Source organism: Polyodon spathula, chromosome 15, assembly GCF_017654505.1.
Source record: "Polyodon spathula isolate WHYD16114869_AA chromosome 15, ASM1765450v1, whole genome shotgun sequence".
Lineage (NCBI taxonomy): Eukaryota > Metazoa > Chordata > Actinopteri > Acipenseriformes > Polyodontidae > Polyodon > Polyodon spathula.
In genome coordinates this window covers 8,542,490-8,565,703 of record NC_054548.1, presented here as the reverse complement: position 1 = coordinate 8,565,703, position 23,214 = coordinate 8,542,490, and the positions used below count along the sequence as shown (strand labels likewise).

At 42.0% G+C, this 23,214-nt stretch overlaps 1 protein-coding gene across 2 annotated transcripts in view; it reads left to right on the top strand.

The window, feature by feature from the left end:
* The window catches only part of LOC121327542 (amyloid-beta A4 protein-like), a 54,191-nt gene extending 31,650 nt beyond the window's left edge, over positions 1-22,541 (top strand). Inside the window, exons 7-17 of one of the 2 annotated variants that reach the window (XM_041271616.1) lie at positions 2,400-2,567; positions 4,148-4,281; positions 5,155-5,229; positions 5,894-6,052; positions 8,180-8,308; positions 9,245-9,344; positions 13,852-14,073; positions 14,295-14,348; positions 15,227-15,327; positions 20,501-20,647; positions 21,231-22,541. In XM_041271616.1, coding sequence (XP_041127550.1) covers positions 2,400-2,567; positions 4,148-4,281; positions 5,155-5,229; positions 5,894-6,052; positions 8,180-8,308; positions 9,245-9,344; positions 13,852-14,073; positions 14,295-14,348; positions 15,227-15,327; positions 20,501-20,647; positions 21,231-21,332 — 1,391 coding nt within the window. In that variant the 3' untranslated portion in view covers positions 21,333-22,541. The remainder of the gene's footprint in view (positions 1-2,399; positions 2,568-4,147; positions 4,282-5,154; positions 5,230-5,893; positions 6,053-8,179; positions 8,309-9,244; positions 9,345-13,851; positions 14,074-14,294; positions 14,349-15,226; positions 15,328-20,500; positions 20,648-21,230) is intronic. The other variant, XM_041271617.1, reaches the window with a different exon arrangement.
* Positions 22,542-23,214: the final 673 nt, after the last annotated feature.

The following is a 23,214-nucleotide window of genomic DNA, read 5'->3' as shown; positions in this document are numbered from 1 at the left end:
GGATTAAAATCCCCTAAACTGATCCCTATGCTGAGCACTCGGATCCCAGTTAACACACACAGGGATCACAAGTGGTTGCTTTGTTTGCTCACCTTGGCTCGTACACACAGTCATAAGAATTCCAAGCCCATTCATTTCTATTTTGCTGACAAAGAACAACAACATGGAGAATAGAAGACTGGCTTTGGAGACCGTATTTTAAAGGCATTTGGCCAGGGTTAATTGATAACACCATATAACAATTTTTTTTTTTTTTTTTTTTGTTCCTGGGTAGTAAGTGTTATTTCCTAATTGCTTATGCCTCAAAAGTATATAAAATGGCTATTATTCCCCACAAACTTTGCTTTTGTGACCAGGACAGTGATATTTCAAAATATCACTATTTCCAATGGGAAAACGGGCAAATGTGTGTCTTTCGTTCACATAGTCAGAAAAAAACAACATATGAATCCAAATTAACATGTGTTTATACTAAAGTAATACAAAAATGACTACAAAAGATTTAGAAGCGAGTAGTTTTTTGAGATTTACGATTATACTGTATTTATACTTAAATAACACTTACTACCCAGGAACAAAAATTGTGTTACATAGTGTAATCAGTCAAAAAAAAAGGGAAACAAAGAGGAAAAAAGGGAAACAAAGAGCGTTGTTTTATGTTGAGTCAGTCACAATTTTATTCAATTTTAATTAATACCTTATACTTCAATTTTTTTTTTTTAAGGAAAATACGAGTATTGGCACATCCCTAATTGCCACCACTCCTAGGGTGGGAAATCTGCCTCAGTCTCTGTTCCATCACTTTTTTGACTATTCAGAAACATCAGCAATTAGTTCAGTGTTTGCTACAAGTGGCTGCTTGACTTAGACTTTAGAGCTTTTGTATATAAAAACAAATACAAATTCATCTGAGGGACAGCCTATTTATATATTAGTCTGCTACACATTGTTTCTGCTTTGTTGTCCAATCTCATATTCACCACCACCGCAGCAGCTGCTGCTTGTTGTAGTTAGGCCAGGAGCTGAATCCTTCAGCAGGCCTTTTAGTCAAATGGTAAACTGTATATTTTAAAAGCCGTTTACTGGATGGCTGCTCCTGTTTATTTAGCTGGTCAGCAATATCAGCTCGGCCAAAGCAAACAGACTCCCAGAAGCAGCGATTTGTTGAAATTTTCACCTGGATTGTTTCCTGCAGCCTTATTCTCTTCTCACTGGGACGAACATAAAACAAAGTATGAACTTTTGATTCCAGTATCCATTATGAAGACAGAAAATTGGATTGTGCTTTTACAGGGACCCACGTTCAGATTTCTCAAAGTTGTTGTTTTGCTTCAGTAAGCCTTTGTTCCAGAGCTGAGTTTGCACCTTTTATTTTCTTAAAATGTGTGTTTATTATTTAAAAATGGTACTAGCCTGTGAACCAAAGCTCTTGGTTTTGCAACATTCCCATTTTGCCAAACCATATGTAACCGTGACCCAGTGTGTACTGGTTACTGTGCAATACTGAGTATTCAGCAGTCTGTGGTGGCTCAGGCATGGAGGTTATTAAACGGCTGGTCAAACACAGAGGAGTCCTGCGAGAGTGTTCTCATTGTGTTCAGTGAGCCAGAGCTCTGGAGCTCCCAGGTCACTGCTGTGCCCAGTCCTGGGGCTGCAGGGGCAGGGAGGTCAGAGCACTGCTCTCTCAACATAGGGTGGGGCTGAGTAATTCATTTTATGAAGGAGTTTCCTGGGACTCCTCTGCATTTAGTTTAAGTGTGGGGATTGGGAGATGGATGGGGTAATTAGAGCCTAGTAGACAGTGAAATTGTGCATCTCGGCATCCTCAACCACCAGTGCTTGGACAAACAGGTGTTTTTGTGAATTATTCTTTTGAAATTAAAACCAATATTCAAGTATTATTTCATTTGGAATTAACTGGTTTCCTCATGTATGTATTCCTTTCCTTTTTATTTTTTTTTTCCTGTTATTTTTTTTGATATTCATTTGTGAATTGTTATATGAACGAATATGAACATGGTAATTTTTGACATCAAATACATTTCAAGCAGTTTTTGTTCAGTTATTTATTTGCATATTTGTCCCAGCGTTATCCACTGTGTTCCTCCCTAGTCTGAAAACTTCTTTAAATTTTTTTTCAATGATTTAAAATTAGTTTTGAAATTCATGACACCCAAATAAGCCAACAACAGTTTTGTGTTTTTTATTTTTTATTTTAGTCCTAAAAACAGATTTTGTAAAAACACCCCTTGGAGCGTCTGTCATTAGTGTGTTCGCCAAAACCTGCATTTTCCTTCGTGGTTTGTGAGATGAAAGTGGTGTCTGGTGGGATTGGTCAGCCCCCCGCAACAGGTTGTATAGGAGACAGTGATGTTAAAGTTAGAGTTTTGTCCCTGTAGAGGTGTGCTCCGAAGAGGCAGTGACTGGGCCGTGCCGTGCCATGTTCCCTCGCTGGTACTTCGACCTGGCCAGCGGTCAGTGTGTCCAGTTCATCTACGGTGGCTGTGGCGGCAACCGCAACAACTTTGAGACACAGGAGTACTGTCTGTCAGTGTGCGGCACCGTGCGTAAGTGAACATGCACAACCCCCCTCGACTGCACAGGGGCTCGCTTGCTCTCTCTCTCCTCACTCCTGCACTCCGCCCTGTCACTAACCCTGGCTAACCTTGTTTTCTTCCTCAGCCCTCTCTACATTGCACTGTCTCTATACCTTTCTGGCTCGCTCTGTCTTGCCATCTGGCTGTGTTATTAAACGTTGGTACTGAAAAAGCTCAAATAACCCACATGGGTTTGGCGAAACTGAACAGCTTTCTCTTCCACATCATCTATGCATTTGTATGTCTCATACATGCTCTTGTATCCAGGACAAGAAGTCTTTGTAAACTTTTAGTACCACACAATTGAAGTTAGAATAAGTACAAGCTAGTATGGCTAAAGCTGTTCAATCCCAAAATATTGCCTGCAGGCACCTGTTTTAGTTTCATCAAACACTTGTGTGCATTTTGGGAAGCGCCTCAGCAGACTGCGGTATGGAAGCCACTTCTCTGTGTGGGGGGTGTGCTTGTGGGGAATTTAACCTGGTGTTGTTTGATCTACTCTAACTACAGTATTTCGTTTTACAGTTTCTCTTGTCTGATGATCTAATACTTTGTTTTTCAGAACATTAATACTTGTGGGATGTGGGGTGATTGAGGTTCATATCTTTCTTACACAAATGTATTGTGGTGTGTTTTTTTTTTTTTTTTTTTGCTGCATTTGGAACCCTATTTATTATTTTTATTATTATTTGTTATTATTATTGTTATTATTATTTATTAATAATAATAATAATAATTTGCACAGTTCTTGGAAACAAAACAAAAGGTTTTTTTTAAACTGACAAAAAAAAAAACATTCTAAAAGCAAATTATTTTTAAAACAAATATAATTATTTTATATTGAGTTTTTTCGTGAGGGTCACTAAATGATCTACATGTTATGGTTCACAAAAATCCACTGTATTTTAAGCCGGCCGGAATTGACTGAACAGATTTGATTTCTGTATGAACATAAATTACCAGCACGCAGACACCCTCCGTGAGGAGAGGAGAGGGTGATGGCTACTGCCATTAAACACCCAACAGAAGATTTAAGGGAGGAAGATGGGGAGGGAGGGGAAAAGACAAGTGAGAGAAAGTAAGAACTAGGTAGAGAGATTTATTGAAGCCTGTCTGCCTGCCCTGTGACTCCAGAATAATGGTACCGCATCAGCACAGAGTCAGAGTCATGAAATGTTATTAGAGAAGGTGTACCTCCTCTCGCTCAGCCTGCCTGCATTCACCATCTCAGGCTGCTCCTTTTGGAGGTACTTTTTTAATTATTTAATAAATTGCGGTCAAATAAGGTCCTCAAGGACCACTCTTGTTGATCTTAGGATGAGGGACTGAGAAGCAATGTGGCTTCGTGGTTAGAGCTGAAGGTCTGGGGAGGAGACAGTGTCGCCTACAAACCAGCCTTGTAGTCAATGCTGAGGGACCAGGATGTAGTGAGGTTTAGTGGTTAGGGCTGAGATACTGGGAAGGCCCAATAGTGACTGGAGAGTTTTAGATGCCACTGTTCATTCCCTGCAGTTAAGTTTGGATTTTGTCTGTCCCTTCTCTATGTGCAGTGCCAACTACAGCCGCCAGCACCCCCGATGCAGTGGACAAGTATCTGGAGACTCCTGGTGATGAGAACGAACACGCTCACTTCCAGAAGGCCAAGGAGAGCCTGGAGGCCAAGCACCGCGAGAGGATGTCACAGGTAGGGCTGCCCATCACTGTCCTGCCCTGGGGAGGGGGCTGCCGAACAGACTTAATACATTATAATCATACAGTGATTTAGAAGACATTTTGTTGGAAACAATATATAGTTTGACAACAAACCGTGGATTTTAGAATTCCTTGAAAAAAATGGCTATGGAAATGAATATTTAAATAACATGTTGTCAAAATACCCAGCCACAAACCACCTCCTGTTTTCTTTCAGTATTCCTGTTAGAACTTGATTCAAGAATATGCTTTCAAAAGTACAATAATATGCTCCTGACACCACTGGTTGAACTCCGAGGGCCCCTATACTTTGTGCAACACCTGGTTTTCTAATCTGTCTCTCCCATTCTAGTGCTAACCATGCCAAACCTTGCTTAACCCCATATGAGTTAAGGCTCCAGTGTGCGTGAGTCACCTGATTGTGTGCATATCAGAGCCGTCTCTGTTCTTATCAGAAGCAGGACTGAGAATGCTCCAGGAACCGCAATGTGACTGAGAGTGACCTCCATGTGTGATGAACTGCAGTGACTATGCTCACGACTGAAGCCTGCAGCCACAGAAGAGAGGAATCTGATCACACGCTGTGCGTGGGCTCCCGCGATGGGCAGCCATAGTGGCCTCACTTTCTATTAATCCTTTCATCAGTTTGTGACGCAGATGCACGTAACAATCTGCAAAACCTGCTGCTTCTACTGTAGCTTGTTTCGTGCAGATTGATTGGTTTTGTTTGTAAAGAGACCTATCACAAACAGGCAATTCCTGGTGCCTGAGGGGCTCACTGGATGATTCTGAATTATTGTCTACTCTATTAGTGTTGTTCCAGTAGCCTCCAAAAACTTTTTTTTTTTTGTTTTTTGTCGTCCAGGTGATGAGAGAATGGGAGGAGGCAGAGAGACAGGCCAAGAACATGCCGCGGGTTGACAAGAAGGCTGTCATCCAGGTGAGTAACAAGCATGCTCTGTGGAAAAGTAGGAATGAAACATGCCAGTAACATAAAATGACTAACTGTTCATCTTGCAGTAGGTGAGGTTAAAGTAATACATTATACAATTATTGACATAGCTCAAAACTTTTTGTTTTTAACAAAAAAAAAAAAAAAAAAAAGCGGCATTGCAAATTGTCAAACTGGCTTGTTAACCATCTTGTACAAATACTTCTGCCCCCCATACCCATCCTGCATATTGTCCTCCATAAGCATCAGTGTGGAGACATCAATCTCAATCATTCCAGAGGGCTTTCAGCAGATTGAGACCCAGCAGAGCAGTTGGGTGAACCAAGCAGGGAAGTGTGCTCAGAAGTGATCATGTTGCAGAAGCAGATAACACTGCGTTGAATCCAAAACATTGAACATTTCTTGTTCTGGCTTCAGGAGAAAAGAAGCATTACTGTATTGATTATATTAATGTCATTAAATAGTACATGAACACTAATTATCTGGTTTCACAACTTGTTCTGCCATTGTATACACTCCTGCACCCAATAAATATACAAAGACTGCCAAACATCTCCTTTCTCCTTTCTCTTTCACTCTCTCTCTCCCCACTGTTTCTACACTTTCACTCTTTTCTCTCGTTCTCACTTCTCTCTTCCTCTTTCTCTGGCAGCACTTCCAGGAGAAGGTAGAGTCTCTAGAGCAGGAGGCAGCGGGCGAGCGGCAGCAGCTGGTTGAGACTCACATGGCGCGCGTGGAGGCCATGCTGAACGACCGCAGGCGCATCGCCCTCGAGAACTACCTCACTGCGCTGCAGGCTGATCCCCCAAAGGTACATGCCACTGATATCTCACATAGAGAAGTTTTGCCTAGTGTCTTTTTATGAGAGTCAGTACTTATTTTACCTGAGAATCTGTGAATGACTATTTTAAACTGTAGACGACTCAGTAGAAAGCACTCACACTACAGCTTCACCAGTATCCCAGCCTGTGCTTTATAAGAACACGTTACATTACATTATAGATCACATGGCGCTGAAATATATTGCCTGTTTACTCCCAGTCATAAGCTGTGACAGATGTTATGTTGAGCTTTGTCAATATCATCACAGACTGTTACCTTTCAAGTACAAAATATAACCATTGCCTAATGGGTGCTTACCTCCTAAAGACCCTGAAACCTGCTCTGCCATGCCCACACGAAGGGTATGAAAGGACTGCACGTACAGATCTCCGCGCCATTTTTCCTCTCAAGATCTGACCTAGCGGGAACCTGGTATCAAAAAAGTACTTGTAGCTTATGACTGTGTATCATTTTTGCGATTTATTGTGTAGCTCTGGATCTGGCCCCTGAACATCTGCATTTGAGCTGTCTGGGTCTGTCAAATAGGGTTATTGACATCCTACAAAATGCCAGAGCAGCATACACGTTCCCAGTACGGGTACAAGCGGGGTGTCTTTCAGAAGTGGTGTCGCCTGGTGGTTTCAACCCCATGACTTGTCCCATGGCAGCTATACTGCAATCTTTGCAGGATTCATTTGACGAGGGGAAATCCCCCTCTACATTAAAGGTCTATCTGGCAGCTATTTCAGCTTGCTGTGTCAAAAATGACTTGGTCTCCCCAGGAGCTTACTTCTTGGCGGGGCAATTTTTGAAAGGAGCTTGCAGCTTTGGTGGCCTGTGAAGGATTTTTGTACAAAGTGGAATCTTAATGTGGTGCTTTATGCACTCATAAAGCCTCCATTTGAGCACTTGCATTCAGCTGAGCTGAAATTTTTATCGCTCAAAGTGGCTTTCTTGCTTGCAATGACCTCTGCAAAGCGGGCAAGTGAGATGCATGCATTTAAAATTGCGAAAGCCTGCTTAATTTCGCAGAAACCAGGACAAAGGTTATACTCTGTACCAAACCTGTTTTGTTTTTTTTTGCCCAACACTATCTCTGCATTTCATGTCAACCAGTCTGTGGAATTGGAGGCTTTCCAACCACTTCCTTTCCAGCATAACAGGAAGTGACCGCCCCATACTCTCTGCTTAGTGCGGACCCTGGCGTCCTACGTTGACAGGACGAAAAGTTGGAGGTAGTCCGAACTATTTTTTGTCTGCCATGGTCAAGCCCTGTCTAAACAGAGACTGTCCAAATGGTTAGCAGATAGTGTCAGGACTGCCTATGAGCGAGCCAGCTTGCACCCTCCAGAGGAGCTCACTGCCTATTTCACCAGGGGCATGGCTACTTCATGGGCTTTATTCCAGGGTGCATCTGTCAAGGACATACGCAATGCAGCAGTGTGGGCAACTCCCGATACCTTTACTAGGTTCTACAAACTAAATGTCATGGAGCCTCAAAACCCTGGTTTTGGAACTAGAGTTCCAAGTCGACCCTTAAAATACAGGCCAAGTTCCTCCCTCAATTGTATAGCCCTAGCTACTTATTACTGGAGTTCCTAATGGTAACGCACAAGGCAGCCTCTCGGCTTAGCCTTTCAGTCTTTAGGCAATATTGCCCTTGCGACGGCTTGGGTATACTCGCCCATTAGGTAATGGTTACATTTCGTACTTGAAAGGGAATGTTCGGTTATTATCATAACCCTGGTTCTCTGAAATAGAAATGTGACCATTAACTTTCAAGGTCGCTGCGTCCATGATTGCAGCAGATTTGAAGAAAAAATGACACAGGTCTGTGAATGCAGACCTTTTATACCTTCAGGGGTGGGCATGACTGCGTCACAGGGTCGGACAAGCAGCTTTTGGTGTATTATACTTGTGAGAGAAAAACCTGTACGTTAATCGTTACATTTCTATTTCAGGGTGACAGGGTTATGATAGTAACCTAATGTTCTGACACTGTGTTTGTTGCTTGATCTATTCAGCCCTGACTTGAGAGAGGTGATTTTAATACTGCTGCTTGTTGGACTAGGAATATGCCATTGAACCCTCTCCATCTCCCTCTCTCTCTTTCCAGCCCCGTCATGTTTTCAACCTGCTGAAGAAGTATGTGCGTGCCGAGCAGAAAGACCGACAGCACACGCTCAAGCACTTTGAGCATGTCCACATGGTTGATCCCAAGAAGGCTGCCCAGATCCGACCCCAGGTAGGCATACCAGCTTTACTGGGCATGGGGATAAGTTCTTGTGTGTGTTATACTTTATTAATTTGCATTATTTTAACTTCTCACCACAACAGTGCTATAGACTGCCGCCTTTGAGATACTCTCACAGTTTGTGCACAGCTGCATTTCTATGATTCTTTCAATTAAGTTTCATTACCATTGCTTTCCAATGAAAGTGCGCTATTTCACTGCCACAGTATTTTAACCACTGCCATTTTGAAATGAATATGAAAAACAGATTTTTTTTCTCAAATCCATTTCTCTTCAAGTTTCCAAACTCTTGTATTACAGATTCCACCCATATTGTGTTATTGCCTGGGGGATTATTGTTTTTTCTACAGTAGAACATGTCTTGTCTGATTTAATTGGTTCCAGGGTTCCATTGGATATGTAAAAATATCATATATTTTTACATTTGTAGCATTAGGAAGCCTTACTGAGTGTGTCAGTGGGTCTGTGTTAAAGCACTGGCTCATTCCAGTCCTCAGGGATGGCTGAAAAGCTACCCTTCCCATCCCCAGCAGCAGCCGCACTGCTCAGGGACAAATTAATAAGCCTGTCATGCCTGCCATATTTTAATTGACACTTTTGTTAATTGCCGCTGGAGACTGCATGCTAAACTATGAAGGCCTAACAGGAACCTGCAATTGGCTGACATTCCCTGGTTGCCTTGGAAACATCAGAATTAGCATTAGAATGGAGGAGTGACATACTAGGCTAATCTTGTGCTGCCCAGGGCTGAAGGTCTTGTTGCTTGATACAATTTGCCATGACTCAACGGAGAGGTGATTTCAATACACATCTGTTGCTTGGAAGACTAACCCCTTCTCTCTCTCTCTCTCTCTCTATCTCTCTCTCTCACTCCCTGCCACTGTCCCTTTCTCCCTCTGCCTCACCTTTTCCCCTGTCATCCCTCAGGTTTTGACTCACCTGCGGGTGATCGAGGAGCGAATGAATCAGAGTCTAGGACTGCTCTACAAGGTACCTGGAATTGCAGAAGAGATCCAGGATCAAGTGGGTGAGTTACTGAGCTGCCCAGATACACCTTCCGGCCTGCTACCTGCCACACTGCAGCCCAGCACTCTAAACACTGAGCTATTCAAACCCACTGCCTTTCACACTGCAACCCAACACTGTCATCACTTTGCTACAGTTGCCTTCTGTCTACTGCTATGGCGATGTAGACCTGACTCCATCAGGGGAAGGTCTTGCCATTGTGTTTATCAGTTCAACAGTCTCCACCAAGAGACCAATGTCCACCAATGTCCTGGGAGGTGGTGCAAACAGAACCTACATCCCAAGCCCTAGATTAAATCCAGTATTATCACATACCGTCAGGTATCTTTCAGTAAAGCAGCAGCCAGACAGTAGATTTAATTCAGTCGGGTAATGTATTTCCCTTGGAATAAGCCCTTGAGGATTACAGTTAAATGCAAACAACTCAAATTAGACTGATTAGCCTGTATCTTTTAAAGTACAATCGTCTCAGAAGTTAAGAGCACGGGTGTTTGTGATACAGTGTGCTGCATGATTGCTCTAACACTGCTGGAGATCAGTGAAACACAATAAAAAAAAATCTGTTGAAATTGCAACAATGGGAGGGTGCACCCTGGAATAAACCAAGTTGCCATGCCCCTGGTGGAATGGGCAGTGAGTTTTTTTGGAGAGGTTAAGTTGACAGCTCATAGGCAGTCTTGACCATGTCTGCTATCCACTTAGACAGCTGCTGCTTAGACAGGGCTTGACCACGGGACTTTTTCCCCCATAGCAGACAAATTCTTCAGACAGCCTCCAACTTTTTGTCCTGTGAACATAATACTCTAGGGCCTAAACTGGGCAGAGCAAATAGAGCTGGAGAGGAAAAAGGATGGAAAGCCTCCAATTCCACAGAGTGGTTGACATGAAAAGCCGAGATGGCAGGATTGATACGGAGCGTGACCTTTGTCCTGACCTCTGTAATAAATAAATAAATAATAAGCAGGCTTTCACGATAGAGAATGCCTGCATCTCACTCACCCTCACTTTGTGGAGGTGATAGCGAGCAAGAAAGTCGCTTTAGATGATATCATGTTCAGTTCAGCTGAATGCATAGGTTCAAATGGAGACTCTGAGTGCATTAAGCACAGTGTTTAGCCTCCAGCAAGGAACAGTGTCTTTCACAGGTGGACGAAGCTATCTAGCCCCTATCAAAAATTGCCCGTCAGGAAGTGAGCTCCTGGAGAGACAGTCAGTCTTGACATGGCAAACTGAAATAGCTGCCAGATAGTACAACTGCCATGGGGCAAGTCGTGGGGTCTAACCCACAAGGCAGACATCACATGTGGAAGACTCCCCAATTGTAACTGTACTGGGAATGCATGGATGCTGCCTTGACATTCTGTAGGGTGTCAATAACCCTGTTGGAAAGTCTCAGATGGCTCAAATGCAGCCGTTCAGGGGCCAGACCCAGAGCTGCCGGCTCCACTCTGAGCTGCTGGGGAGTTTCCTTGAGAGGAGTTCCGACACCCATTTAGTCACCCCAGGCAGATTAACTGCAGTGAGAGGAAGTTCTTGTGCACCCACAGCAAAAGCTCGCGGGCCACACGATGGAGCCTGGGCAGCCGCAGGCCACCACTCTTGTGTTGTCTGTGCATATAAGCACATGTCTCCCTTGAACCTCGTGTAAAAAATTGGAGGGTTCCACACATCTTTCACACCCTGGCCATTCGACACAGCACCCCAGCCCAGACTAGACATGTCCGTGGTGATGACCTCCCTTCTGGTGACACTGCCCAGCGCTACACCTAGGAGTAGATGGGCCGGCTGTTTCCGCCAATAGTGCCCTTAGACAGAGCTGGGACACTGTCAATAGGCGGTCATGGTTCAATGTGGGCTGGAAGACCATGCGATTGAACCATGACTGCAGAGGGCACATATGCAGGATGACCCAATGGAAAGGTCTGGAAAGCTGTTGCCATCAGGCCCAGAAGTTTCTGGAACGCTGCTACCATGGGCGCTCTGTTGAGCTGAAAGAGCTCCAAACAGACTGCTATTGTCTGCACTCTGTCTTCCGACAGAGTGGCCGACATGTACCCGAAATCCAGGCGCACTCCCAGATAGGAGGCTACCTGTGAAGGTGTGAGCTGGCTCTTCACATGATTCGGCGTAAGGCCCAGCCGTTGAAGATGGCTGGTGACAAGTTCCGTGTGGGCCTCTGCCTGTGCTGGTGACTTGACACAAATTAGCCAGTCGTCCAGGTAGTTGAGTACTCTGATGTCTTTGAATCTCAGTGGGTGCAGGATCGCTTCCATGCACTTCAAAAAGGCACGTAGAGCTAGGGAGAGGCCAAATAGCAAGACACTGATACGCATTTCCCTGGAAGGTGAACTGCAGGTACTTTCTGTGTACTGGTTTTATGGGAATGTGGAAATAGGCGTCCTTGAGGTCCACCGTGGTGAACCAGTCACCTGGCCTGATTGACTGCAACAGCTATTGCCTTGTCAATGCCTTGAACCATCTTTGGCTCAGATACCGGTTGACCTGTCTGAGATAGGCCACTATCCCACTTTTGGCACTAGGAAGTACCTGGAGTAGACCCCTTCCTCCATGTCGAGGGGGTCTGTCATGCGAATAGATCATTTTTGCAGCAGTGCTGTCACCTCCTGAGACACCACAGCAGCACCACAGAGGGGGGGACTGTGCTTGAATTATAGAGAATAGCCGGTCTGAACAGTACTAAGCACCCAGATGTCTATAGTGCACTGCTGCCAATAGTCCAGATGGCTCCCTGAGAAGGGGGCCTGCTCCTGTGGCAGCAAACTCCTAGGGCTACTGTTTTTCCTGTGGCTTAGCCTGCATCTCTTATGGTGCTAATTAGCAAAAATGAGAAAGAATGAGAAGAAATGCAGCCTGGAGGGAGAGCACAAACTCGGCCGACCTTATGTTGCTGGGTCTGGGAAGGAGGGACTTGAGCCGCTGGCTTCACGCAGGGAACAAAGCAGGATGTAACTAGCAACAGCCTGTAGTGCACAAAAATACGCGTAAATAGAAAAACTATTACACATAAAACACATAAAATGCAATATATATATATATATATATATATATATATATATATATATATATATATATATATATATATATATGCAACAATGTATTTATCCGAACAAGGCTTTCTGATCAGGTCAGCCTTGGAAGGAAAAATGGCGCAGAGATCTGTGACCTGCAGTGCTTTTGATCCATTCAGCAGTGGAGTCACGACTGTGTCCCAGGCTCAAAGAGCACCTTTGGGAGAAAATATTCAGGATTCGGGTTTTTAGGAGGTAAATACCCATACAGTAATGGTTACATTTCGTACTTGAAAGGGAACCAAAAAGAAGCTAAACAATTGAACAGATTGTTTCTGCAACTAAGCAGAAAATGTGCATTTTCCTTAGCTCATAGAAACAGGATAGATAGCTTCAAAGAAAATAATTCTGGAAAAGGGGGTGAATGTTTGACACTAGGAGTGTATAAAGAAGATACAAAGTAGTTCTATATGGCTAACAACAATAGTCTGAGTGAGGGAAGACAAAAACACTGAGTCACAAGTTTAGGACTTTAGTTTCGGAACACCCACGTGCATAGAATATACAGCTGATATAAAAGGTAGGTGTTGAGAGAAGTGGAATGTGTGTTAGGGTTAGTGCTTGAAAAATAAGTGTCAGTACCAAAGCCCTTTGATGGGATGTAGTGGTTTGTAGGGGGTGGATTATGAGGTGTTACTGATATTCCTTTATCCATATTGTGAGTATCTTAATCGTTTGCAGCAAATACAATGAAAACGTATTCCGTGTATTAACAAATTTAAAACTGAATCATAAAAATAAGTACTCTGCGAATAATGCCATCAAAATAATTTCCATAGGGACAGGGACTGGCACGCACTTTAAAAATACAAGGCTGGATAGACGACTGACGGAGCATTTATCTTTTAATTCAAAATACCATTCATGCAGCTGAAAGCGCTTCACATTGACATGCTGACATAGCGATGGTTCTAAAGCACTGGGGATATGGGCAGCTTTGCATTCGTTGTATTCACGAAATAATTTTTATTCAGGGTGAGAATCTGCTATTCTGAGTCCTCTTCCAGAATCTTTCTGTACACCACCCTTTATCCATGTTAAGACTAATGTCTAATGTGCTACTCAACACAATCGTTCTAAGTTTTAACTGAAACAAGTCTACAAGCTGTGCTATTGAGAAAGTATCCTGTGCTGTTTGCAATGCAGCTGTAGTCTACTTTGTCTGAAGTCAACCGCTTGCTAGTTTGGATAAAAAAGAGGGTGTTACTCAAGCCTTTGCTTGTGATGGTTTTCAATGGTGATAGCTAAAACCGGCTCACGTGTTATAGCACTACATTTGGATTTTTAAAAAAAAGTGATAGGTAGATAAGTCTTTTGAAATTGAGAAGTGCCGGTACTGCGTACTGGTTAGGGTACAGTGTGGTCGTGTGCCCCTGTATTCAGTTTTTGACCATTCCCCACTCTGCTCTCCCCTCTTAGACGAGCTGGTGCAGAAGGAGCAGGATGAGGTGGAGGAGCAGCTGTCAGCCCTGCAGAGTGAGCCTCGGGTCAGCTACGGGAATGACGCCCTCATGCCATCGCTAACGGAGAGCCGTACTGCCCCCATCGACATGCTGCCCTCCGAGGAAGGAGGCATAGGCTCGGACGGGTTGGGATACATACACCCTATCGGCTTCGTGCCCGCCAACACCGAGAACGAAGGTAGGAGAGAAACAGCAGAAATATAGACTGGGGTCTAATTAGTCCAAATACCACCTATGAGACACGCTCATAGAGCAGGTGTAGGGGTGATGTATTACTTTAGTCAGAAAGACTAGTAGTTTTTTGTAGTTGTTAAAGTGGTTGCAGCAGGATGGGCATTACCTTTGAGCCCATGACTTTCCTGTTTGATTTCTGACTGGATTTCTTTTTTTTCTTCTTAGTGGAGCCTGTGGATGCTCGTCCTGCTCCTGACAGAGGACTCACCACCCGGCCAGGTACACCCTGCTACTCCTTCACTGTCCCTCCCTTCACCTCTCCCTTCCTCCCATCGCCTCTCCCTTTCTTCTCTAGTTCCAGTATCCCGTCAATTTGTCACGCACTTTTCATCACCAGCGACAATTCATCATGAACTTCTCATCACCAACAATTAATCACCAGCGAAAATTCATCACGGACAATAACTCACCGACAATTGCTCACCGACCAAAAAAAAACAAAATCAATAGTTATAGTCACCCCAATATATCATAAAAGCTATGCTAAAAACAAATAGAGCTATAATAAATCATAAATAACAGATACAGTACATATTCACTAACAAATTACATAAATAAAACCCATAATGTACTTTACTAGTTCGTGACCACCCAACTAACAAACAAACAAGCAAAAAAACAAAACAAAAATAACAAGTTTGCTTTTCAAACCTTTATTTTAACACTAGAAGCGCCGAAATTTCGAACTACCTACAAGTGCCGCACCGGTCATTTTCACCTGTAGCATTTTAAACAGCTGTTATATGGTAATGTACCCTCCGTGATGAATTGCTGGTGATGAATTGTCATAGACCCCTCTGCACATGTACAAGCTGACACTCTTGCTCTTGTTGTTCATAGATAGCTTCCCAGTAATATGTTGGAACTGTTTCTCAAAGGTTTCTCCCTCCCTTCCCTTCTCTCTTATTCCAAAATAATCCCTTCTGGGACTATTTCATGGGTACCTACTGGTAATTAGAAGAGGGCATTTTAGTCTTCTCCAGGTATGTTCAGTGTAACTGACTGGTTCAGTTCAGAGACCCTCTTCAGCTGGACCACCCCCCTCCCCTGCAGTGTCCTGTTCTCACTGTCTCACAGCCCTCCCTTTCCTCCCCCAGGCTCCGGCCTCACTGGCATCAAGATGGATGAGATCCCTGAAGTGAGGATGGAGGCAGAGGTCCGACTCAGCTCTGGATATGAGGTGCACCACCAGAAACTGGTGAGAGACAAAGCTTGTAATTCTTTTATTTATTTTCTGTAATGAATCTTGTTTCATTTATTGGGTTCTTTGTGTAATTGCTGTGATGTTGATATGATTGGTGTAACAGATTAATGTGTACCTGCGGTTCCCTAGGACCCTCATGAAAATATGGTGCTGCTTCTCATGAGGCTATCTCAGTGAGTGAAGTTTTAAATAAATTAAATAAATAAATAAATAACCTGCTTTACCAAACATCATCCTCAACCATCTCCAAGGGAAAGATGCAAACCATCACGATTCAAGATGAGGTTTTAGCTATAGCATTTGTCTGTATAACTTGGCTACTTTTTATAGAACCATGGTCTGCAAACGTTCACATATATTACACGTTTACTTGTATCAAGAGTAGGGGAAGTACCGAATGGTCGACTACCCGCATGCTTCAGTTTCAGAGCAGCAGCATAGTAATGTGTTTGTGTGTTTTAGGTGTATACTAGTAGCAAACTAGAGAACCACGTATTTAGCTTATCAGAATTTGGGGATATATGGAGGCACTCATAGCAGCACATGTAGAAACTAGGACTGTCACCCGATTTTAAAGTTTTTGATCTGGTAATTTCTGGGTATCGGTTGATTTAATCGGTCCACAATTTTAATAACGGTAACAATCTTCTAGCGGCTGTCCTGCATAGTAATACTTCTAAATCAATAGAATGTAAAAAAAAAAAAAAAAAAAAAAAAGTCACATACCTGAAAACACAAGCCAGCTGAGCTGCATTTACAATTCCAGCTGCGCACTTGGCTTCCTATACTCCTTTTTATTGCATCTAGCAAAACCTGAGGCACTGAAGAGGTGAAGTCGTTCTGAATCTTGTTACAGGTACCCAAGAATAATGTGGCTATTGACAAGTGATTTCTTAACATGGTGTCATAGAAAGTATCAGAGAAAGTAATTCCACAGAATTACCAGGTCTTGCTGCTCATTGTGATGTGTTGTGTCTCTTACGCTTCTGCTTATCCAGTTGAACATCAATCTGGGTTTGTCCAAAAGTTCTGACTAACAATGGCTCGCAAGTGACTGGAAATACTTGTGTTTTTGTGCTGACTTCATTCAATATCCTAGATTGCTGTAACCAGTGCTGTTCCATGTCGCTTTTTCTGTACTGAACAAAAGTTCCAGCAGTATTCATTTTTTAATTGACCGCTACCAGTAAGCCACGAATACCTTTTAATAATTTACATTTTTTAAGTGGCGAGTATATCCCTCCCTTTCCTGTGCTGGTTTTGGTATTTGCGGCATATGCCTCCCTTTTAACAATCTCTAACTTTTTTTCTGAGAAAATTCTTCTTGAAAATTGATTCATAACCAAATCGACTAGGATGCCTCCGTTGTCTGTTTTATTTGTAAAAAGTTATTTGAAATATTGCTTTGATTTTCTCAATAACGCTCTATAATAAGCAATATCGCGCAAAGTTCAACTATTTTTGCACCACTAGCCTAGCATATTAATGTCCTGATGATTGAACAGCTGCAGAACCAGGGCAGATCTTTGACATTCCCATTGGTTAAACTTACTCAGGCCCTTCAGCCGAGGAATAGAATACCTTCAACTGTTTCTGTCCCGGCTTCGCTCACTTATGATTGGACTGCCGCAGAGAAAATGCAGATCTCTAATGGTTTGATTTTATTTTATATATAAAAAAATATATATTCTGCAGTAATTTAAATTAAAAAAAAATCTGCAATCAACTCTTTAGTTGATTAATCGTCTGATTTGTATCTATTAATCGGAGCAGCCCTAGTAGAAACAAAATAAAAATGAGCATTCTATTGTTTTACCAGTGTCTTGCCACCGGCAGGTACAAGTGGCATTCAAAAGCATTTCTGATGATTAGCTGAGAGATGTGACATGCACACCACAGAGACGCACAGAACGACAGAGCAGCACATTAACACAGCTAAAATATGTATTAAACATCACAGAAGAACCTTGCTGTAATATGTAACTTCAGCAGCGATAACAGTACTGTATCTGCAGAAATGAACCAGAAGATTGAAACTCATTTTTTTCTGTGTACACTGGATGATGTTTGCTTTGCATTTTCACATTAAATATTTTGTTATTGCAACACATCTACATTGAACACCCAGTATTGTGATCTTCCTGGCTTTTTTTTGTTTGTTTTGTTTTTTTTAAAGTCCAATACAGAAATACATTGTGAAATTGTATGACATGTTAATTGCAGCACAGGTCCCAGTTATAAAGCTGAAAGTAGAAATGTGTTTTCTTGAATGAGCAGGGGGGAAATAAATCCAGTTTAGATTGCGGTGTGATCAAGGGTTTTGACAAGTATTTTTTTTTATAGAAGTGCTTGACATTTAGAAGTGCCCTTGGTGGCCAAAATGACACAGGGATAAGTGGCTAAAGGTGTAGGGAAATTTACATTTTGTTGAAATTAACCTAATTTTAACTATTAGTCACATTTTTCTTTTAAACATTGAGTCATGCTGCAGTGTTGGATCTGGACAATGTTGAAGTGAGGCACACTGAAGTTCCAGTACAGGAGATCTGTGAAATACTGCCCCCTACAGCCTGGTGATAATATTGGCATGTAGGCACAAGTGTTAATTTGATCATTATTTTAACCTTTTTAACTTCAAAGAGTGTTCAGTGAATTAGTAAAGACCAAGCAGCATGTTATTATTTCCAGTCCCCAACACTTTTGTTTTGCGTGTTGTTATACCAGAAAATAAATGCTATTGTACAAAAACAACTGAGCATAGTTATAATTGACACTTGCAGGTAAAGTAGTCATCATATGATAAAAGATAAACAAGCCTTCAGTCAACAAGAGTGATCCGTCATCTCGTGTAAACTGTTAAAGAAACGTATAACCACAAGCAAAGTGTTGCAAAAAAAAAAAAATCCTTTGTTGGATTGTCAGTAGTATAATTTCTTGAGCTTGTTTTAATGTTAAACAAAATGCAAGTAAAATAAATAGCAATGCGATGAAAAGGTAACAACGTCACTTCGCTTGTCTGTGCACTGTTGGTATAGTACGGATTTTTCTGCAACAAAAAAGACATGCTCACTTAACTGCATTCATTAATTTACTATAAACTTGACATCAGTATTTTAATGGCTCACCCTGCCCCGACTGGGGCCGTGGCTCTACAGTGAAAACTAGAACAGGCTCTTCAGGTGGCCGACCAGTCCAGCCCCGCTCGGCCCTGGCTCAGCTTGGATGGCAATGGAAGCGAAGTATAATGGAGGTCAGTTTCATTCGATACAGTATAAACAAGACGGCAGATCTAACTTTGATGAAGGGCTGATGGTGAGCGCTTACTTGGTAGGTGTTTGCATATCCAGAACTGCGTAAATTTAATGAGCTTTTCTTGAGCCTGCAGGTTACCTCTCCCAGTTTACCTGAGGAAACTGGAGTCTGTTAATCATTAATCACGTATCTAGAACAATTTAACCATTGCCAAACCAGTGCGGCATCGAACAATAATTGCACATTTTGAATTCACACAGATTATAAATATCACAGTGCTAACTGTCTTGGGAGTTTCCTTTGTTGAGAACGTTTAGTATAAAAGATTCAAAATATTCCCTAGCACAGTAGAGCAGAGATCAAATCGGTGGAATTATTCCCTTGGGCGAGCAATACAGTGCTACGAATGGCTGGTTTATAATTGAAGTGTGGTGTTATCAGTCACGTTCAAGGTGAAGATATAGTTAATACAAACTGCGTTTCAGTTTATTGTACTGTGCTCGCAGCAGGATTATTTAGCATATTTGTGATGATGTATGTAGGGCCAAATACATGCATCATCTGTAATTTCATAAAGCACAACAAATGAGCCCTGAGCTGTACCGGTAACTGGTGTCTAAACCCATACACAGCCTTCAGGATCTCTGGGGTGAAAGAGGATTGCACATAGTGAGGTAAATAATATCTATCAAAATGATGGCTAGATGCATTCCCTGTATTCCTGTCAGAGATGGATGGATTATGAAATTCTCCTGTTATTAATGTCTCTACTGGTGCTAAAAGTCTCCCTGTCCCTTTTATTATTCTTGTAAGAAAAGGAAAAACATCCTTAAAATCAGATGGGTTAATTATCAGGGACTGTTGCTAAGGGAATGTTGCCATGGAAACTGAAGCCTGCTGAGAGGCCTTCCACTGTCACTGTGAAGATCTTACCATTACCCAGCTGCCCCCCATACCTCTCTGTCTCACTACCTCTCTAGATCTGTTTTTTCCCTAGAATCTTAGCAAGAGGTCAAGAGCAGCAGCTAATTACACAGATTTGCAAACAAAGGCTTTAAAATTTCTTTCTAATCATTAGCATTGCTGCTATCCCCATTGGTTGTTTATTACATTTAATTGGAGTCATGTAGCTTTTTCAAATTTCACTGTAACTTTAAAAAGCTTGAACTGCTCTTCATAGAAGACCCTTACTTTGTGTGTAAGACTTGCTCACCTGGGGTAGCCCCCTCTCCAGTTAAAGTAAAAGATACAAGCAAAGAACAAGGCTGAATATTCATGCATATGAGCAGCAGCAGTGGGTGGTTTATAAATTATTGTCAAACACTGTTAAAGCTTGATAAACAATTAGTGTTTCATGGAGTGCTCTCTCCTTTCTTTCGTTGTTTCTTCTCTTACTTTGTCCCTGGTTCATTATCTGACTTCAAATAGTCTGTCTGTCTAGTTTTGCTGCAAGGCTCTGGATCTCTTGTCTGCTAAACCGAAATGATCAATAAACATGCTTGGTAGATTGCTGGCCGCCTGCAGTGCCTTGATGTTTCACAGTGCTATTGCCTTACTGCTCCAGCCCTCTGCAAACTGTGGGAGTCCAGACTGAAGTGCAGATACCTGTGAGGCTGGCAGCGCTAGATCTTAATCAGACTTTAAGTCACCTATAGAGCACTGAAACCAGGTTTAAAAATGTCCTATAACATTGGGATAGAGATTTAAGTAATGATGCATTTATTCATAAATTAAAAAAACAGATAGATAAGTTTGAAAGATTATTATTATTATTATTATTATTATTATTATTATTATTATTAGTAACTGTCTAAATCAGGTGGATTCTACAGTACAGGCAGCATGAAGATGGGGGGGGGGTTTGGTGAGCCGAGTGATTTTTGAACTGCTATTAGTCACACGTTCTTTCTGTCAGGTTTTCTTTGCAGAAGATGTGGGCTCGAATAAAGGAGCTATCATTGGGCTGATGGTGGGAGGTGTTGTCATAGCAACGGTCATTGTCATCACCTTGGTGATGCTGAGGAAGAAACAGTACACCTCCATCCATCATGGTGTTGTCGAGGTGAGTAGGCAGTCCTCTGGGAGGGAGAGAGGGGCAGGGTGGTCTAGTCGTGAGAGACTGGAAGGGAGGCAGTGTGGTCTAGTCGTGAGAGCTGAGGGACTGGATTGGCAGCCCTCCATTACCCCACACTGCCTCAACTGAACAAAGCAGTGCAATCAATTATGAACAGTTTGTTGTAGAGACCAGTTTTATGGAGAGAAAGGTGGTAAGAAAGGGGTACAATTTTGGATTTTATATTTCTGTATAAAATATCTAAGAGGTCTTTTGTGGTCTTCCAATCATATATTTAACCAAGTGAAAACAAGTTGAGAAAAAAAATTCCATTTGCTATGGTGACCTGGCCAAGAAGACTCAGCAAAGACTACATACAAGTGTACATTTTTTTTCTTTGTTTTTAAAAACAATTATTACATCACATACAAAACTCCATAAGTAAAAACAATAAAAGCTAATCCAGTGCAGGGTTAGCAGCTCTCAGTAGCAAATTCAGAAAGATACAGGTGCTTGACATGGTTATGAACCGACACATACACACTCGGACTGTGAGCGATGGTCTCCTGACCCCTCTCTTGTTCCCTTGCAGGTGGACGCAGCAGTGACCCCTGAGGAACGCCACCTCTCCAAGATGCAGCAGAACGGTTACGAGAACCCCACCTACAAGTTCTTTGAGCAGATGCAGAACTAGGGCCCCTTTCCTCACCTCCCCACACCCTCCTCTTTCCCCCAACACCACTCCTACCCCCACCCTCCAAAAACACAATGCAGGAAAACGTAGTTACTTCCCTAAACCTTTAAATAATTGTTCCTTCTTTACCTAACCCTTAAATGGCCTCAACCTACATTCTTAAAGCCACACAACCCTAACTACAGTTTGTCCAATAAATAAGCCATTTTAAAACCCTAATGAAGTAACCAAACACAAACTAGTATTTAATAAGTGTAACAGCATTTAAAATGTAGTTCAATACAGTACGTACTAACATTTTCCCACATTTAATATCCCACTGCTTGGCTACACAACTAGTTCAACGTTGCACACATGCATTAAATGCCTGTTTCTGTTACACACTGCTGAGTGCATGCTCACTAACATAGCTATTGAAGGCTTATTACAGGACACCTAAAGTTCATCCCTAATCATCTTTTCTAATGTCCATACACTCCACTTGTATTCCATGCCGAGCAGAACATACATTTCTATTCCCTTAGTATTTGCATTCAGTTATTTTAAAGGAAGAAAAACTAAATGTAACCCTTTCTTTCCCTCTCTCTTTCGGGTGGCAGCTGTGCTGTGTGTTAGACGCTTAGGTGACAGAGGGTTCCTCATGAAATGTACTTTTCAACTAGCTTTTTGTTGTTTTTTTCTCTCCAAAAAGAAAAAAAGCGACACTGAAATTGAATGTTTTTTATTTCTGTGTAATGTATAAATAAGATAGCTGTAACTAATTAGTGCATGACGATAATTACGAAAGAGAAATCCTAAAAAAAAAATGTGTTCTGCTATTTTAAGATGTAGAGACTGTGTGTTAGCAGGATTGTAAAGTTAGTATCTTGTGATCACGTGATTTTAAACAAAATGAGAAACATGCTTTAAGATAAAAATCAATTCAGTTCTGTATCCAGGCTTTGCCTTCCGTGCCTGCTTGTGGCTCTCTTCCTCCTGGTGTCGGAGGCAATTTTATTTTTAAATTTTCACATTTTTTTTTTTATTTTGGCTTACTATGCATTGTGAGAAACTACCATAGAAGTTCCTTGCAATTTTTTTTTTTTTCTTTTTAAGATTTATTTTAAAATTGTATTTTTTTTTTTTTTTTGTGCAGTTGCTTTCATGTAAAGGTGCTTGCTGCTGCTTCTGTGTTTATGATATTAAAAAGTACAGGAAAAGAAAAAAAAACAAAACCTTGCCCTGTTTTGGAATGTTTTCAGTGCGTGTCTTTGTACTCTCACGCCTCCAGCACGGGGTTGAGATGTCTGCCCGGTTTGGTGGAGAGGGATGAAGGAATAGCATCTCCCGCTCTCCTCACTGCCAGATTACTGGTATCACTTGCTGGGTCCTGTAACAGCAGAGAGAGTGTAGGAGTGGCTGCAGGGTGATAAAGTGGGGATCACAGGGCAGGCAGGCTGGTCAACCCCTTTCCATTCTGTACTCACTTTCATTTGTATGATGTTGAGGTTTGTTGTGTTTTGTTTGTTTGTTTTTTTAATAGATGTATATTTTGAGGAGTCCCTTTTAATTCTGTAGTACCTTTTGAAGTTTAGGGTGTCGAGGGATGAGTAAGGGAGCCTGACTGTCTAAGATATCTCTCAGGCCAGTTTTATTGTTCCATAACATGGTTCGTCTCCTGTGGGGGAAATGCCAGGGTGCAGCTCAGTCAAGCACTCTGCACATCGGTTTAGGCCTAAATTGGTTTGAAAAGAAGCTTTTGTGTCAACATCTTACTAATTAGGATGAAAGTCAAATTCTGTTTTGGCAAGAATGCCAGAGGCCTGAAGTTGACGGGACTTTTCAACCTGATTTGATTTTATTGAAGACATTCCTAACAGTAAACAAAGACAAGAAACAAAGC